Source organism: Oncorhynchus mykiss, chromosome 2, assembly GCF_057628025.1.
Source record: "Oncorhynchus mykiss isolate SJ-2025 chromosome 2, ASM5762802v1, whole genome shotgun sequence".
NCBI lineage: Eukaryota > Metazoa > Chordata > Actinopteri > Salmoniformes > Salmonidae > Oncorhynchus > Oncorhynchus mykiss.
In genome coordinates this window covers 93,395,048-93,412,424 of record NC_143023.1, presented here as the reverse complement: position 1 = coordinate 93,412,424, position 17,377 = coordinate 93,395,048, and the positions used below count along the sequence as shown (strand labels likewise).

At 43.0% G+C, this 17,377-nt stretch overlaps 1 protein-coding gene and 1 pseudogene across 2 annotated transcripts; both read right to left on the bottom strand.

The window, feature by feature from the left end:
* Positions 1–6,481: 6,481 nt before the first annotated feature.
* LOC149985305 (glucoside xylosyltransferase 1-like) lies at positions 6,482–14,685 on the bottom strand (annotated as a pseudogene). Its single transcript, XR_016490542.1, has 5 exons — positions 14,668–14,685; positions 12,714–12,969; positions 11,210–11,212; positions 10,796–10,919; positions 6,482–7,188 (listed from the first exon to the last, which is right to left on the bottom strand). The product of XR_016490542.1 is annotated as a glucoside xylosyltransferase 1-like (transcript).
* LOC110502396 (YY1-associated factor 2) lies at positions 13,738–17,326 on the bottom strand. Its single transcript, XM_036959279.2, has 4 exons — positions 17,180–17,326; positions 16,710–16,835; positions 15,908–16,060; positions 13,738–15,510 (listed from the first exon to the last, which is right to left on the bottom strand). The coding sequence occupies exons 1-4, from the start codon at positions 17,203–17,205 to the stop codon at positions 15,267–15,269; spliced, it is 549 nt and encodes a 182-aa protein (XP_036815174.1). The 5' UTR covers positions 17,206–17,326; the 3' UTR covers positions 13,738–15,266.
* Between the last annotated feature and the right edge of the window lie 51 nt (positions 17,327–17,377).

Sequence of the window (17,377 nt, the reverse complement as noted above, 5' to 3'; positions counted from 1 at the left end):
AGAATAACAATGATCCAAGGTTTTTCCAGCCCTGGTTGCGCAATCGATATGCTGATACAATTTAGGGAGTCTTGTTTTCAGACTAGCCTTGTTAAAATCCCCATCTATAATGAATGCAGCCTCAGGATGTGTGGATTCCAGTTTGCAAAGAGTCAAATAAAGTTTGTTCAGAGCCATCGATGTGTCTGCTTGAGGGGGAATATATACGGCTGTGATTATAATCGAAGAGAATTCTCTTGGTAGATAATGCGGTCTACATTTGATTGTGAGGAATTCTAAATCAGGTGAACAGAAGGATTTGAGTTCCTGTATGTTTCTGTGATCACACCACGTCTCGTTAGCCATAAGGCATACGCCCCCGCCCCTCTTCTTACCAGAAAGATGTTTGTTTCTGTCCGCGCGATGCGTGGAGAAACCCGCTGGCTGCACCGCCTCCGATAGCGTCTCTCCAGTGAGCCATGTTTCCGTGAAGCAAAGAACGTTACAGTCTCTGATGTCCCTCTGGAATGCTACCCTTGCTCGGATTTCATCAACCTTGTTGTCAAGAGACTGGACATTGGCGAGAAGAATGCTAGGGAGTGGTGCACGATGTGTCCGTCTCCGGAGTCTGACCAGAAGACCGCCTCATTTCCCTCTTTTACAATCGTACATTCATTTACAATCGTACATTCATTTACAATCATACATTCATTTACAATTGTGTACAAATAAAACTGCATCCATGGATTAGTTATGACGTTCCTTTACAGAAGTGATGCCATTTTTTAATGAAAGACTGCAGAGTTACATTTTAATCTAATAATATCATATATAAATATACTTTAAAAAAAATATCCATGCACGGACACCATATCAAAAACTTTCTTGAAGTCTTCAGAGAAGTGCAATTACAATAAGTGATTGTCAGACTAGGATTATCGTCACAGGTAGAATCACACTGCAACCTGATTGTCACATATACCATTACCCATCAGAAAGAAAGGTGAAACTCCCCAGGGGGCAAAGTGATTACAGACAGAGAGACGGCACTTATGTAACAGACTAAGGGCTTGTAAATGAAGCATTTCACGGTAAGGTACCTGTTGTATTCAGCACATAAGGTCTGGTACCTGTTGTATTCAGCACATAAGGTCTGGTACCTGTTGCATTCAACACATAAGGTCTGGTACCTGTTGTATTCAGCACATAAGGTCTGGTACCTGTTGTATTCAGCACATAAGGTCTGGTACCTGTTGTATTCAGCACATAAGGTCTGGTACCTGTTGTATTCAGCACATACGGTCTGGTACCTGTTGTATTCAGCACATAAGGTCTGGTACCTGTTGTATTCAGCACATAAAGTCTGGTACCTGTTGTATTCAGCACATAAGGTCTGGTACCAGTTGTATCCAGCACATAAGGTCTGGTACCTGTTGTATTTAGCACATACGGTCTGGTACCTGTTGTATACAGCACATACGGTCTGGTACCTGTTGTATTTAGCACATACGGTCTGGTACCTGGTGTATTCAGCACATAAGGTCTGGTACCTGTTGTATACAGCACATACGGTCTGGTACCTGTTGTATACAGCACATACGGTCTGGTACCTGTTGTATTCAGCACATAAGGTCTGGTACCTGTTGTATTCAGCACATAAAGTCTGGTACCTGTTGTATTCAGCACATAAGGTCTGGTACCTGTTGTATTCGGCGCATGTGACACATTTGATTTGATTTGACAGACTGAGGAAAACGGGTTCCATATGAAAACAATCAGAGTGTTACACAAAACATCTTTGAGATTGACTTTGGAGCAGTCTTGGATGCTCAAGCAGTAGTTGTTGCCTGTGACAGACTCATTTAATGTGGGCATGGATGGACTGTCTGTATTAAAGGAAAGAGGTCTTGTGTAGCTCAGTCTGTAAGAGCGTGGCAACGCCAAGGTTGTGAGTTCAATTCCCGCTGGGATCACATACAGTGGGGCAAAAAAAGTATTTAGTCAGCCACCAATTGTTCAAGTTCTCCCACTTAAAAAGATGAGAGAGGCCTGTAATTTTCATCATTGGTACACTTCAACTATGACAGACAAAATGAAGAAAACAAATCCAGAAAATCACATTGTAGGATTTTTAATTTATTTATTTGCAAATTATGGTGGAAAATAAGTATTTGGTCACCTACAAACAAGCAAGATTTCTGGCTCTCATAGACCTGTAACATAGACTTCTTTAAGAGGCTCCTCTGTCCTCCACTCGTACCTGTAGACTGGCAATCTAGTGGTGTGTTGCCTCTCATCTTCCCCTGGTGGGTTCCCGTTGAAGTATGCTGATGCTCTTCTAAACTAGGTGTGTTTGGTCTCCTGTAGCCGGGAGAGTCTGGACGAGCTTGTCTCCGAACGGATACTGTGAAGAACCGAGACACGTCAACTGCTACAAATTCTGCACCACACCAGGGTTCCATTCCTGCTTCTGGAACACTCATCAACCACTATATGTATTGACGTCATCACACCTTCAGACTACAAAACAATACGACTTGGCATTTTGTATGCTTTTGTAAATGTAAATGCCACAGTGTCCGTGGAAGGGGTAAACATTTCAAATCAATCAACATATGTCTCTCTCTCTCTCTCCGCAGACACAGTCTCTTCAGTCATATTCATGAATAAAGTATGAGTCTTTTCTACATTCTGTGGGTGCGCCCCACTTTTACAGCTTGCACTGTAAATAAGAGGAAATTACATTTTTACGAGGGCTCATTGGAACTCGGTTTGGCCAAGCATTAGGTCACTTAAAGGAAGAAAACACTTGCTTTATTATCTTTCATACACAACAGCAGCCCATAATGCACCATTAACTGTCTCCTATCGATTTTAATGTGGATGATGTTGGGTGGTATTGGTGTGTGTGTGTTCATTGTCCATCATTGTGTCTCAAAGTAACATCATCAGCACTAAACATTTTACAACTCTTCTGTGGGCTTGGCTCATATCAGTAATGGTGGGCCCAGTTTATTGGCAAGCAGCCTCAGTGCAAGATGGGATAGGTCGTCCAGGGAGAAGAACTGACTGAAGAGTTCTTTGTGTGCTGAGAATGAGAGGGTTTTTCAGAAATGCCTGCTATGGGCTTCAGGCCTGCTGTCCTCAAAGGACTAGGAGGGAGTGGAGAAGGATAGGAAATTAAAGAGCAGTGCAGGAAGAGACTGCAAGAGCAGCGGCAAAGCGAGGGCTGGTAAGAGCTTCTTCCAAATGTTCAACAGAAGGCACACAAGCTGTCTAAAGCTAAAACAAACATACTAGAATAAAAATGGCTTTATTTCAGCCATCAAAAGAACAGCTTCACTATAAGAACATGTGACAACAATGCTCTAAAACTAAAACCTAGACCTATAGAAGTTATAGGGACATTTCTCCACAACTAAAATATTTCCAACTCTGTTTTGACCAGCTTGAGAGTGGACTATGGATTGAGCAGCGTTTAGATGTGCTACGGTGGTCTGTGTGTGCATGAGCGAGAGCGAGAGAGAGAGAGAGAGAGAGAGAGAGAGAGAGAGAGAGAGAGAGAGAGAGGTGGGGCCGAGTGCTGAGTCTGTAATGTAACCTGCTTGTTTAGTTAATGGCTGAGAACATTGGCCACACTGATAGTGGTCTGGGGTCACAGAGGTCATGGACGGACATCAGCTAATGAAGCTCCCCTGCCCCTCTCTCTCTTTCAATCTCTAAGTCCATCCATCTCTATGTCCCCTCTCTCCATCATATTCCCCTCTCCCCATCCATCTCTATGTCCCCTCTCTCTCTCTCTCTCTCTCTCCATCCTATTCCCCTCTCTCCATCCATCTCTATGTCCCCTCTCTCTCTATCCATCTCTATGTCCCCTCTCTCTCTCTCTCCATCCATCTCTATGTCCCCTCTCTCTCTTTCAATCTCTAAGTCCATCCATCTCTATGTCCCCTCTCTCTCTCTCTCCATCCATATCTGCCCCTCTCTCTCTCTCTCCATCCTATTCCCCTCTCTCCATCCTTATCTATGTACCCTCTCTCTCTCTCTCTCTCTGTCCATCTCTATGTCCACTCTTTTTCTCTCTGTCCATCTCTATGTTCTCAATCCCTCTCCCTCAATCAAATCAAAATCAAATTAAATCAAATGTATTTATATAGCCCTTCGTACATCAGCTGATATCTCAAAGTGCTGTACAGAAATCCAGCCTAAAACCCCAAACAGCAAGCAATGCAGGTGTAGAAGCACGGTGGCTTGGAAAAACTCCCTAGAAAGGCCAAAACCTAGGAAGAAACCTAGAGAGGAACCAGGCTATGTGGGGTGGCCAGTCCTCTTCTGCCTGTGCCGGGTGGAGATTATAACAGAACATGGCCAAGATGTTCAAATGTTCATAAATGACCAGCATGGTCAAATAATAATAATCATAGGCAGAACTGTTGAAACTGGAGCAGCAGCACGGCCAGGTGGAATGGGGACAGCAAGGAGTCATCATGTCAGGTAGTCCTGAGGCATGGTCCTAGGGCTCAGGTCCTCCGAGAGAGAGAAAGAAAGAGAGAAAGAGAGAATTAGAGAGAGCATACTTAAATTCACACAGGACACTGGATAGGACAGGAGAAGTACTCCAGATATAACAAACTGAACCTAGCCCCCCGACACATAAACTACTGCAGCATAAATCCTCTCTCTTTCTCAGTCCCTCATTCCCTCCTCCCCCTATCCTCTCTCTCTCCATCCATACCCCCCCCCCCCCCCCAACCGCCTGTTGAAACCAACAGGAGCTGATCGAAGGCTACAGCCGTGAGTGGGGGGAAGAGGACGGGGTGAGGGAGAGGAGAGAGGACACTCCCTAAGTGACAGGTTCCCCCTCCGTTGACAGATGGGTGGAGGAGGACAAAGAGAGGCAGGAGGAGGATGGTACAACAGTAAAGATCATGTCATTAGGAGTGATCGGTGTGTGCGTTGGGCGGATGGTCTGAGCAGTAGGTAGTAGAATGACTGAGAAATGAAAGGGACTATCGATTTAGCATGACTCAGCTGTATGGAAGGAAGTCCTAATAGAAAACCAATGGCCCGGAGTGCCCGGAAGTGTTAACTCCCTCACTTCTATTTTGGGGAATGGTCTGATGGATTCCAGATGATTTATAAAACTTGTATCAGTTTATAAACCAGGTAGAACACATTTCCTTACCACAACCAAAGCCTGATGTTTTTTTTGGGTTGCCATGGCACCGTAAAGGAAGCAACACAAATTGCTCCTGTACATTTTTGTAAATGTTAGTCATTTTTAATTTTAATTGTTTTTGATTGCATTTTTTTTAATGTGTTTTGTTTTAATAATTAACAGTATATTTACACACTGAACAAAAATATAAACGCAACATTCAAAAATGTCATTGATTTTGCAGAGTTACAGTCCTCACAATGGGCACCAGGATCTCAGCACAGGATTTTTGTGAATTGAAATTGCCATCGATAAAATGCAATTGTGTTCGTTGTCTGTAGCTTATGCCTGCACATACCATAACCACACCGCCACCATGGGGCACTCTGTTCACGTTGACATCAGCAAACTGCTCACCCACACAACGCCATACACGTGGTCTGAGGTTGTGAGGTCGGTTGGACGTGCTGCCAAATTCTCTAAATAAACATGGGAGACGGCTTATGGTAGAGAAATGAACATTCAATTCTATGGCAACAGCTCTGGTGGACATTCCTGGAGTCAGCATGCCAATTGCACAATCCCTCAAAATTTGAGACATCGGTGGCATTGTGTTGTGTGACAAAACTGCACTTTTTAGAGTGGCCTTTTATTGTCCCCAGCACAAGGTGCACCTGTGTAATGATAATGCTGTTCAATCAGCTGTTTGTCAGGTGGATGGATTATCTTGGCAAATGAGAAATGCTCACTGACAGGGATGTAAACAAATTTGTACAAAAAATGTGAGAAACAAGCTTTTTGTGCATATGGAAATTTTCGGGGATCTTTTATTTCAGCTCATGAAACAGGGACCAACACTTTACATGTTGTGCTTATATTTCTGTTCAGTGTATAATTACAAATGGTCTCAAACCACCACTGCATTTCAAAACTCTCAAACACGTCATTTGGATGGTTGGTTTAGCTAGCTAGTAGCTGTACTACAAGGATACTTTGGGTTATTGACGACATGCGGTGAGCTTTCCGGCGCCCCAACGGCTAGCTACAGAGATCAGTTGCACTGTGGTGAGGCGTTCATCTGAATGTGACCGACTGATGCTCCCTCCCTCCACACAGATATTTAACACACCATTTCACATTGGATTTGATTATTTAAATAGCTTATTTAGACAGAGTGTAGACTTGAGAAAATAGTGTTTCTGAGTACAGGGGCACATCCAGGATGCACATCCTCTCAATTCTGATATTGTCACGACTTCTACCGAAGGTGGCTCCTCCCCCTGTTCGGGCGGCACTCGAAGGTCGGCGTCTCCGGTCTACTAGCCATCACCGATCCCCTTTTTTTTTGTCTTTGGTTGTTTTCACACCTGGTTTCATTTGCGTTAATTTCTGTGTGTATAATTGTAACCTGTTGCCTGCCTAAGTTTGTGCGGGATTCATCTTTTATTGTGATGTGCTCGGTTGGATTTACCATTATTTGTTTTCACGGTTAAGTAAAGTGTATGAGTGTCGGAACTGTGTTTGCACGGGTTCTCTGTTAACGAGGGCGTTGTACCTTTTCGACTGTGCCATTCCTGTGTTGGTGGACTGTCTTATTAAAAACACGCTTCTCAGACATCCCTGCTCTCCTGCGCCTGACTCCTCCACCTACCACCTGACACCTACACCTACCACCTGACACCTACACCTACCACCTGACTCCTCCACCTACCACCTGACACCTACACCTACCACCTGACTCCTCCACCTACCACCTGACTGCTACACCTACCACCTAGACGCACCTTATCACAGATGTGCTCCACTTCTATACCCATACCTCTCCCCCATTTGGCCTGAATTCACAGGTGTCAGGGATAGTTGAGGATGACATTACCTTCTGGATGGCTTCATAGACAGCCCGGAACGCTGGCTGCTTGTCATCATGGTAAACACCTCTGTTGCCGTGGAGAATGAAGACGCCCTCTCATTTGGCTGCGAGACAGTTGCTGCCGTATATGTACAGTGGTCTGGACGGTAGTTCCATTGGCTCGGAAACACATACAGGCTCTCTGCAGGAGTGCATATGGAGAGTTCGCTGAGGGTGTCTTTTCAACCATTGGGAAGTTGTATACTTACAGAAAACACATTAATCTAGACAAAGAAGCTAAGGAAATAGTGTCAACTATAAAGCAATGTGTGTCTGGGTCATGTTGACTTGGAATAAAACAAACTAAAAATACAAATTGGGAGGTACTGTCTGAACTTGAAACACACATTTTTTGGGCAGATGCATAACGTTTTAAATGTCCCAAACGAACAGGGATAATCATGTTTTTCATCAACTTGGATGATATTAGGATGAAACCAGTTCAACGTAGGATGACCCAAGTATGAAAAATTACTATTGCTTTTACATTGATAAAGTTTGGTCATAATGTTAGATAATGTCACTGTGGCTGCTTTGACTTGTGAACAGTATATTTTCTGTAACAAATGTGATAATCACTGTGTTTTGTTCTTCCATCTCTAAGCCAACTACACTGAGTCTGAGAACTGGCAGCGCACAGCTGGCATGAAGGAATGTTGTCCACAAACGGAGTTGTGGTGTGTATAATATCTGTAATTTCCATTGTGTTTTATTATTCCACCTCATTTCGTCTTACCACTATCATCAAGCTGTAATGATAGACATTTTGGAAAATTCAACATCTACTGTCTGCGATACAAAATCAACTTCCCTAAGGCAAAGAAGAGGAGATATGCTGCAAAGCCTGTGAAGACAGACCCAACATACTGTAAGTCATAGTGATTCATTTCAAATCTGCATCAATTTAGCATTTCAGGCACACAAAAAATTCCAAATACAAAACATTGAAAAGTTTTACAAAAAAAGTACACAACCAAATATTGCATATTTCAAATTGAGTACTTCCAAATCACCAGAAAACACGTTGTAGAATGAGTAGATCACCACATCAACGAAATTATAGCATAATAACTAACTGATACATTCCCTATCCATTTAATAAACATTTCCCTTTTCAAAAACATTACAGGCTACGTAGACAAGCTCCTGGATCTCCTCTTCAACGCGGGCAAACTGTTATTAAATGGGGCTTGTAAGGCAATACTCTCAACTTGAAATGGTCACCATACTTCTTATTCTGGTTTTTGTGGTTTTTAGCGGAGCGGTAGGAAAGGACATGGAGTGGTTTTTAGCGGAGCGGTAGGAAAGGACATGGAGTGGTTTTTAGCTGAGCGGTAGGAAAGGACATGGAGTGGTTTTTAGCGGAGCGGTAGGAAAGGACATGGAGTGGTTTTTAGCGGAGCGGTAGGAAAGGACATGGAGTGGTTTTTAGCTGAGCGGTAGGAAAGGACATGGAGTGGTTTTTAGCGGAGCGGTAGGAAAGGACATGGAGTGGTTTTTAGCTGAGCGGTAGGAAAGGATCTAGAGTGGTTTTTAGCTGAGCGGTAGGAAAGGACATGGAGTGGTTTTTAGCTGAGCGGTAGGAAAGGACATGGAGTGGTTTTTAGCGGAGCGGTAGGAAAGGACATGGAGTGGTTTTTAGCTGAGCGGTAGGAAAGGACATGGAGTGGTTTTTAGCGGAGCGGTAGGAAAGGACATGGAGGGGTTTTTATCAGAGCGGTAGGAAAGGACATGGAGTGGTTTTTAGCTGAGCGGTAGGAAAGGATCTAGAGTGGTTTTTAGCTGAGCGGTAGGAAAGGACATGGAGTGGTTTTTAGCGGAGCGGTAGGAAAGGCGCCGGAGCGATGCACAAGCTCTACTCCATGAGTGATGAGCAGGATATCCAACCACTCACATACTCTGGTCACCAGGTAAGCAGTTTGAAAAGCTAGCCTATTATTGAAGTTTTAGGGGCAAGAAATGTATCCTACCTTGTCTACAACAACCCAATGTAATTTTCAAGTAGAAAACTAGGCTGGGAAACTGCAGTGAATAGCCTACGTAATTTGAATAACGCTCAGAAGCCTGGCGTTTTGAATGCAAATTCATTTCGAAATAAGTGCATCTAAATTGCCTCATTGGACAAACATTTGGATCAGTTATGTTTTTTTTTGTGGAAGGTCTCCCGAAATGTTTGACCCAAGTTAAGCAATTTAAAGGCAATGCTATCAAATACTAATTGAGTGTATGTAAACTTCTGACCCACTGGGAATGTGATGAAAGAAATAAAGGCTGAAATGTATCATTCGGCCTCCCGGGTGGCGCAGTGGTTAAGGGCGCTGTACTGCAGCGCCAGCTGTGCCATCAGAGACTCTGGGTTCGTGCCCAGGCTCTGTCGTAACCGGCCGCGACCGGGAGGTCCGTGGGGCGACGCACAATTGGCCTAGCGTCGTCAGGGTTAGGGAGGGCTTGGTCGGTAGGGATGTCCTTGTCTCATCGCGCACCAGCGACTCCTGTGGCGGGCCGGGCGCAGTGCGCGCTAACCAAGGTTGCCAGGTGCACGGTGTTTCCTCCGACACATTGGTGCGGCTGGCTTCCGGGTTGGATGCGCGCTGTGTTAAGAAGCAGTGCGGCTTGGTTGGGTTGTGTATCGGAGGACGCATGACTTTCAACCTTCGTCTCTCCCGAGCCTGTACGGGAGTTGTAGCGATGAGACAAGATAGTAGCTACTACAACAATTGGACACCATGAAATTGGGGAGAAAAAGGGGTAAAAAAATTTTACAAAAATGTATCATTCTCTCTACTATTATTCTGACATTCTTACCATAAAGTGGTGAACCTAACTGACCTAAAACAGGGAATTTGTACTAGGATAAAATGTCAGGAATTGTGAAAAACTGAGTTTAAATGTATTTGGCTGAGGTGTATGTAAACTTCCGACTTCAACTATATGTCACCCGTTGAGCATGTTTGGGACGCTCTGGATCGATGTGTACGACAGCGTGTTCCAGTTCCCGCCAATATCCGTCAACTTTGAAAAGGAGTAGGAACAACATTCCACGGGCCACAATCAACAGCCTGATCAACTCTATGCGAAAAAGGTGTCGCACTGCATGAGTCAAATGGTCACACCAGATACTGACTGGTTTTCTGATCCACACCCTTACTTTTTTTTAAAGGTATCTGTAACTCAGTAAAATCTTTAAAATTGCTGCATGTTGCGTTTATATTTTATTTCAGTGTAGATATCTTGCTCTGTTAAATGTTGGTCTGCACTATAGTACATACAAATATAGTCCAGCTATAAGTCCATAAAACCTAGTGTGTGTGTGTGTGTGTGTGTGTTGTAGTTGTAGTTCCCACTGAACTGTGCCTGGCAGTGACACAGTGGCAACTACGATACGGGACAAATTTTTAAAAACAATTACAATACAGAAAACAATTAGCAGTGAGCACACGCAGAGCAGAATGACATGTGGCCCATTGTTTACCTTATTACCTGGCAACGATCACAAGAGTGTTTCAAAGAGCTTACAGTCAAGGTGAGCTCATGAATATAAGCTCCCCGCCCACTGAGCCTGTTCTGTCAAGACTTCCTGATAGTTAGCGATGAGAGAAAAGGTACAATTTCTTCCATTCTGAGCATTTCAATAGCGTACAAATATTATGGGTGATGTTTAGGTCACTCAAGGGCTATTTTTAGTCAGGAAATAGGATGACTGTGCGGGACCTTTAAAAATGATGTGACCTAATGAGGGCGAGTCTCACCTGGGTTATAATGGAAGATGATGTTGAGCATGTCCTGCTCTCTCCATGTGATGTTGAGTTTATGTTTCTGCAGCAGAGGCATCAGCAGCTCTTCCCATTGGAGGGGGACTGATGTCATGTCATTCTGTAACAACAAGTCATAGTTGTGACAGAAACAAAATGTTCAGTGACAGTGTGCACCGCTTTCATTCTTACATGAGGGCTGTGACACAATATAGATGGAAAACTATTGACACCAAATTCCTGACTGACACCAAACAGTCAACACATTGTTTAATCCTTTCTGTGTTTGAAACATGCCAATATGTTCATTGCACAGTACACAGCTGGTGAGCAATGTTCCCTCCACTGCGTGCTCAGTGCAGAAGAAATATCAGCGCTCTCAGAGAAGCACGAGATTGAACGTAACTCAACTTTCTCGAGTTTCCCCCGTTAGTTGACACTATCAACGTTTCCTTTTACTCAGAGCTGTAGTAGGCCTATATGCAAATAGACCATTGCCATATATGGATCTGTGCCATTCTCTTTTAACTGGACTGTGTTTAACGCACGTGTTCGTGAGAAGATGTGCCTGTTTTGAGATCAAAGCGAGAGCTGCATGTAGCCACGTGTGCACATTTAACTAGTAAGAGAGATATTATCCAGGTAATAGCTCATTTCTAGTCAGCAATGGGGGGCTCTTCCTACGAGAGCACAAAACGTTTGCATTTCTAGACTCTAGACTCTTTGAAAGGCAACCCCCCCCATTGCTGACTAGAAATGAGCTATAACCAGGATAATATCTATCTTACTAGCTAAATGTGCACACTTGGCTACATGCCGCTCTGATCTCAAAACAGACACACCTACTCACGACGAGCAAGTCAGGTAAAGAGCTTTTTTTCTGTCTTAAAGGGGAAGTGTTGTATTTTGAGACGGGCTTGAATAAGCTAAGTAGCCAATAGGCAGAGGGTAGCATCATTTGTCTGATTCTTTGTAATAATGGAATAGGGATGATAATAATGTGTTTTATTTTGTAAAGTGATTTCTTGCATCAAGCACAACATTTTCAGTCACCTCCTTGTCTGAAGAGCAAGTAGATAAAACAGACTGATGTCAAGCCCTGTATGTTTTTTTTCAAAAGTCTCATGGAATGTAGACCTACATTGAACACCACACATTGGCTGCTACTGACCTCCACATACAACACCCGTTCTGCTAGTCACATTCTGTTAAAGGTCCCCAAAGCACACACATCACTAGGTCGCTCCTCTTTCAGTTTGCTGCAACTAGAGACAGGAACGAGCTGCAAAAAACACTCAAACTGGACCGTTTTATCTCCATCTCTTCATTCAAAAGACTCAATCATGGACACTTCCTGACAGTTGTGGCTGCGTTGCGTTGCCGTCATTGTAAATAAGAATTTGTTCTTTATTGACTTTCCTAGTTAAATAAATAAAATGTCCGTGTTAAAATGTTATGAGATGTATTTTCTCCATTGTTTTGGATGGTAGACCACTCTGGTAGGCCTACGTTATGATCTAATAGAACTGTATCTTAAAGCGAGTGCTGCCTCAGTGTTCACGCTAAACGTGTGCCGAAAGTTGCACAGAATTTTCACATTGTTCAAGTTTGCGCTTAGCAGACCTGAAATGTGCCGACATTCTTTTGAGGGAACATTGCTGGTGAGACACAGTTTGTAAGTCATGCAAAAGAATGGCAACAGTGAACTCCTCTGGTCGAAGCTGGTGGTGCAAGACACTTATAGAAAATGCCTTGGCCAACATTACTAATTGAGAACCTAACAGAAGGTGCTAAAAACAAGCTGAGAAGCTCCAAGAGATCTTGACAGTTCCCTCTTTCCCTAATAAAATAATACAACATTCTCTTCACCTTTCATTTCCCACCTCCCATCAAGCACTGACACACACACACACACAAACTTACCTTAAGAGTATTTATCTCTAATCCTGGTCATGTTCATGACCCCAGAGTTCACCCCACGTCCTGCTATAGTAGGGGTGTCAGACGAAACAGTTGTACCAGGCCATGCGTGGGTCTTCGAGCTCCAGGGCCATGGCTGCTAGCTGGGTAGAGTTGAAGAGACTCAGAATGGACCAGACCTCTTCTACAGGCTGAAGGAACAGGATGTCTGTATCCACGTGCAGCAGAGATTTCACGTCCTTTAGGATCAGCTAAAGAGGAGGGACAGAGGTGAGAAGTTTAAGGTACGAGTCAGGATCTCTTAGTCCACGTGCAGCAGAGATTCCACATAATTTAGGATCAGCTAGAGAGCAGGGATAGAGAGAGGATGTCTTCATCCACGTACAGCAGGGACTTTATGTCCTTTAGGATCAGCTAGAGGAGGGACAGAGACAGTGAGAGACAGGATGTCTTGATCCACATACAGCAGCCTCCACTACATATTTTAGGATCAGCTAGTGAACAGACTAGAGGTCAGATTTGATAGTCAGAATATTCAACAAGATCAACATGTAGTCTTGAGGATAGAGGTATCAGTTTTTTTTTTAACCTTTATTTTAAAAAATAAAGGTAAAGTCAGTGAAGAACAAATTCTTATTTACAATGACAGCCTAGGCACAGTGGGTTAACTGCCTTAATCAGGGGCAGAACAACAGATTTTTACCTTGTCAGCTCGGGGATTAAAACTAGCAACCTTTCGGTTGGTGCCACTCCATCTAGGGTATTATGTAAAGGTTACATGTAGATCTTTTTTGTATAACCTGACAGCTGTCAATGCATTTTCCAAATGACAGTCTCCTGTGTGAAGAGTGTAGAAAAAAATATGGTGAGGACCCATCTGCCACAGCCTCGTAATTAGCAGACGGATTACCGCCTGCCCTTGTGTGGTAGCTAACCATTCATCTAAGGTTGCGAGATCAGGTGGCTTTGCGAGGCTACATCTGCCACCCACTCTGAACAAGAATTGAGGATACTCAGTGTGACTGATAAATCGATCAATTAGATTTTTATTTCACAATATAAACTGTTGCTGATAACATGCTTGACTAGAAAATTCTGGAAGAGAAACTAACAATAATGTTTCATAATTTTTACTCAAACATTATTATTAGACTAACACAATAATTGAGATTCTCATTGACGTACATACAACATGGCTGGCTATAACCAGTAACATAAAACAGTGATATGATTCAGTAACATGTGCAGTAAAATGTTAGCTGAACTACAAAGTAATGCTTCATAAACAATGAGACAGTTTCTGAGACACAGATTAAGCTTAGTCCTGGGCTAAGAAGAAGCATGTTCAATGAAGATTCTCCATCAAATGGGATTTTTAGTTCAGGACTAGATTTAATCTGTGTCTGGGAAAGTAGACCAATATCTTCTCATGAATCAATGTACACGATATACCAGCAGGTGCAAACTATCTGCTGCTAACAAAATTAATCTTTTACAATCAAGAGGTAGTCCACTTGCTTCATATTTCACCTCATAATTAGAGTTGTTGCTAAATTCTGGTCACATTCCCAAAATTCCCAGTTTTCCTGAAATCTCAGTTGGAGTAATACTGAATGTCCTACTTAATCCCTCTTGATTTCGGGAATGTCACAACCGTGATTAGTGGAAAACGTACAGACTTTGGGTAAGTTACCGGAAATGTGCAACCCTACTCATAATGCATATTCGTATTCCTCTGTAGCAAAAAAACTTGTTTCCTCTGCAATAGTCCACATTGTTGAGAGATAGAAGCCGACCACTGATGAGTGATGACACTATTAACACTGAGGTGTCGTAAGTACATCACATGGCATTATTCAGTTGTGCATCCAGGGTTCATTCAACACTAATATATAATATATATAATAATATATGCCATTTAACAGACGCTTTTATCCAAAGCGGCTTACAGTCATGCGTGCAGACATTTTGACGTATTGGGTGGTCCCGGGAATCAAACCCACTATCCTGATGTAGTAAGTGCCATGCTCTACCAACTGAGCTACAGGAGACCAACACCATCACTGCCATTACAGCTTCAGTTCACTCAGGCCAAGGTTGTCTTCATCAGGGCATAAAATAAACATTTTAAAACGTTGTGCAACAGAAAACAACTATGAGTGTTTCTTATTGGACAGGGACAGGTACACCCCCCCCCCCCCCTTTCTAGCTTCAGTCCATTTTTCTTCTGTTTGGTGCCTACTGGATCACAACCCAGATCTTGGCTGAAACCAATATGTTGATGCTACACAGCGTTCTCCCAGCACCAAAAGCCCAGTCATTATACTTGCTCATCACGGGAAAGCAGTGTAGTATTCAACCCAATTGGAACTGGTGGTGGTGGTGTTTAGGCATGTTGAGATGTTGGGGTGAGGAGTACCAGACATGGGGTTGTTGCATTGGGTGTAATCTTCCATGCTAGAATTTTATGCAATATTCAGAGACACACTTGTCTTGTTCCATGAGACCAAGTTGGATGAGTAGGGAGGAAATGGGGGAGGGGGTAGGGTTAGTGAGTCTCTCCGTTAACCAACGAGCCCTCCCCCCGAGGTGAGGACGACCGTGACACCCCCCTTTCAGTGTTGTCAGAACTAGTGTTGCCGCTCTGGCTGTGCTGGTCTGCCGAGGCAGCACTGGAAGGAGTGCAGGCGGGCTTGGTTTTCTCCTTAAAGTCTGTGATTATGACGGTCAGGTCGCCCACCGTAACCTCCAGGTGCTGGGCACTGCTCCGGTCCACGTTTTTTAACCTGGGCCTGGGAGGGGAACAGAGACAGAGGAGGGTATAGATGGATTTAAATGGTTAGAAGAACAGGAGGAGGGGTCAATAGTATGGCTAGTCAGGATACTAACAGCAGGAGGGGTCAATATTATATTAGTTAGGGTACTAACAGGGAGCGGCCAATAGTATGGCTAGTTAGGGTACTAACAGGGAGCGGCCAATAGTATGGCTAGTTAGGGTACTAACAGGGAGCGGCCAATAGTATGGCTAGTTAGGGTACTAACAGGGAGGGGTCAATTGAAACCTGTGAATGATTTTGATGAAATGTAATAATCATGTAAATCATTGCACTAATGTAAGATGATTGAAATCTTCTTCAACATTCAGAGTATCTTTGCAAATATGTTCTTCAAACATAGGTTCCTCCTTACCTCATCTTCTTGTGGCTGTTCTTTCTCAGTGTTGGTTCCTTTTCACTCTTATCTTTCTCCGATTTCTCCTTCTTCTCTTTTTTGGGCTGTGTGGGTGAAGCAAACTGTGGAGTGACTTGCTGGGCGACAAGTTGGGAGACAGGGCGAGGCTTCCTAAAAAACAGAAACAAGTGTGACTATTATTATTTACCCTGCCTTTATGTACATATTTACCTTGTACCCCTGCACATAGCCAGCAGATTCCAACCATATAATTTACACTGCAGCAATGGTAGTGTCAGCCAATCAGCTCTTTTGTTGTTTCAACACAACACGCCAATCCACAGGCTACAGTGTTGACAACTGACTACTTTTCCTGGAAAATGTTCCGGATCAATTTTCATCCCAAATCGAAATTTTAGTTTTAGTATTTGTCTATGTGCAGTATAAAATAAATACATTATTTATAAAATAAATATATATATATTTAATAATGGAATAAAACTAAAAACATATATGTTCATGCGTATATATATATATATATATATATATATATATATATATATATATATATATATATATATATACAAACAATTGACAATCTGCCACACTAAATGGACCATAGAATCTGGCAAAAAATGTCCCCAAATTAGAAGTGTCTCATTCAGACTAACAACTTGAATTTGGGCTATGATACTACAATGATTGATGAGTCCTCTGTTGTAGCTTTAGCAGCCTGATTGATACAGTTACAGCTAATAGTAATCACTACCTGTATCTATAGTCTGAACCAAATAAATGATGTCCTGGTAGTTTTTCTTACCGTGTTGACGTTCCCTTTCTGACATCGCACATCATGCACTTGAAAGCTTCTGCGGTGTTCCTGAACGTGCAGACGCTACAGTCCCAGTATCCATCGTCCGAAGAGGGCTTGGGTTGCCGCTTCGGCCTTCAAAGAAAACACGCACACAGAGATGGGGCCCAACACTGTCAACATAGCCATTTAAGCTAATATATTAATGAATGTGTGTATATATAATATATATATATATATATATATATATATATATTTAAAAAAAACACAACAATACAAACGACTCTTATTTGAGTCGAATGATCAGACTCGTCCCATAAAAGAGCCAATCCGCCGCCATGAAGATACAATGTAGCTAACTAGCTAGCGGCGCTACTCATCCATTGGTAGCGCACTCTGTTTACAAGTGTTCATCACATATTTAGGCAATTTTTCAACATAAATTTATTTATAAATATATACGTTTTTTTTTTTTTTACCTTGTGGGGCTCTTCTTGTCTCCCATCGTATAAAACCTATATTTGTTGGAGCTCAATATTGGTTAATTTTTGACGGGCAAATTGACCAAAGCCGCTCTCTCAGTTATCGTGAAAACTCCAGTCGAGTGGAGCGATGATGATCACGTGGTAAAGCCCATCCAATCATTCTGAAGGCGCACGGGGGCGCGCGCGCGCGCG

Bases quoted from the DNA above. Each gene is read 5' to 3' on its own strand.
- LOC110502396 (XM_036959279.2), bottom strand. From the start codon at position 17,205: ATGGGAGACAAGAAGAGCCCCACAAG. The intron at 16,836-17,179 runs GTAAAAAAAAAA...TTTTCTTTGAAG, and splicing joins GACAAGAAGAGCCCCACAAG to GCCGAAGCGGCAACCCAAGC. The intron at 15,511-15,907 runs GTAAGGAGGAAC...TTCCCCTCCCAG, and splicing joins AACAGCCACAAGAAGATGAG to GCCCAGGTTAAAAAACGTGG.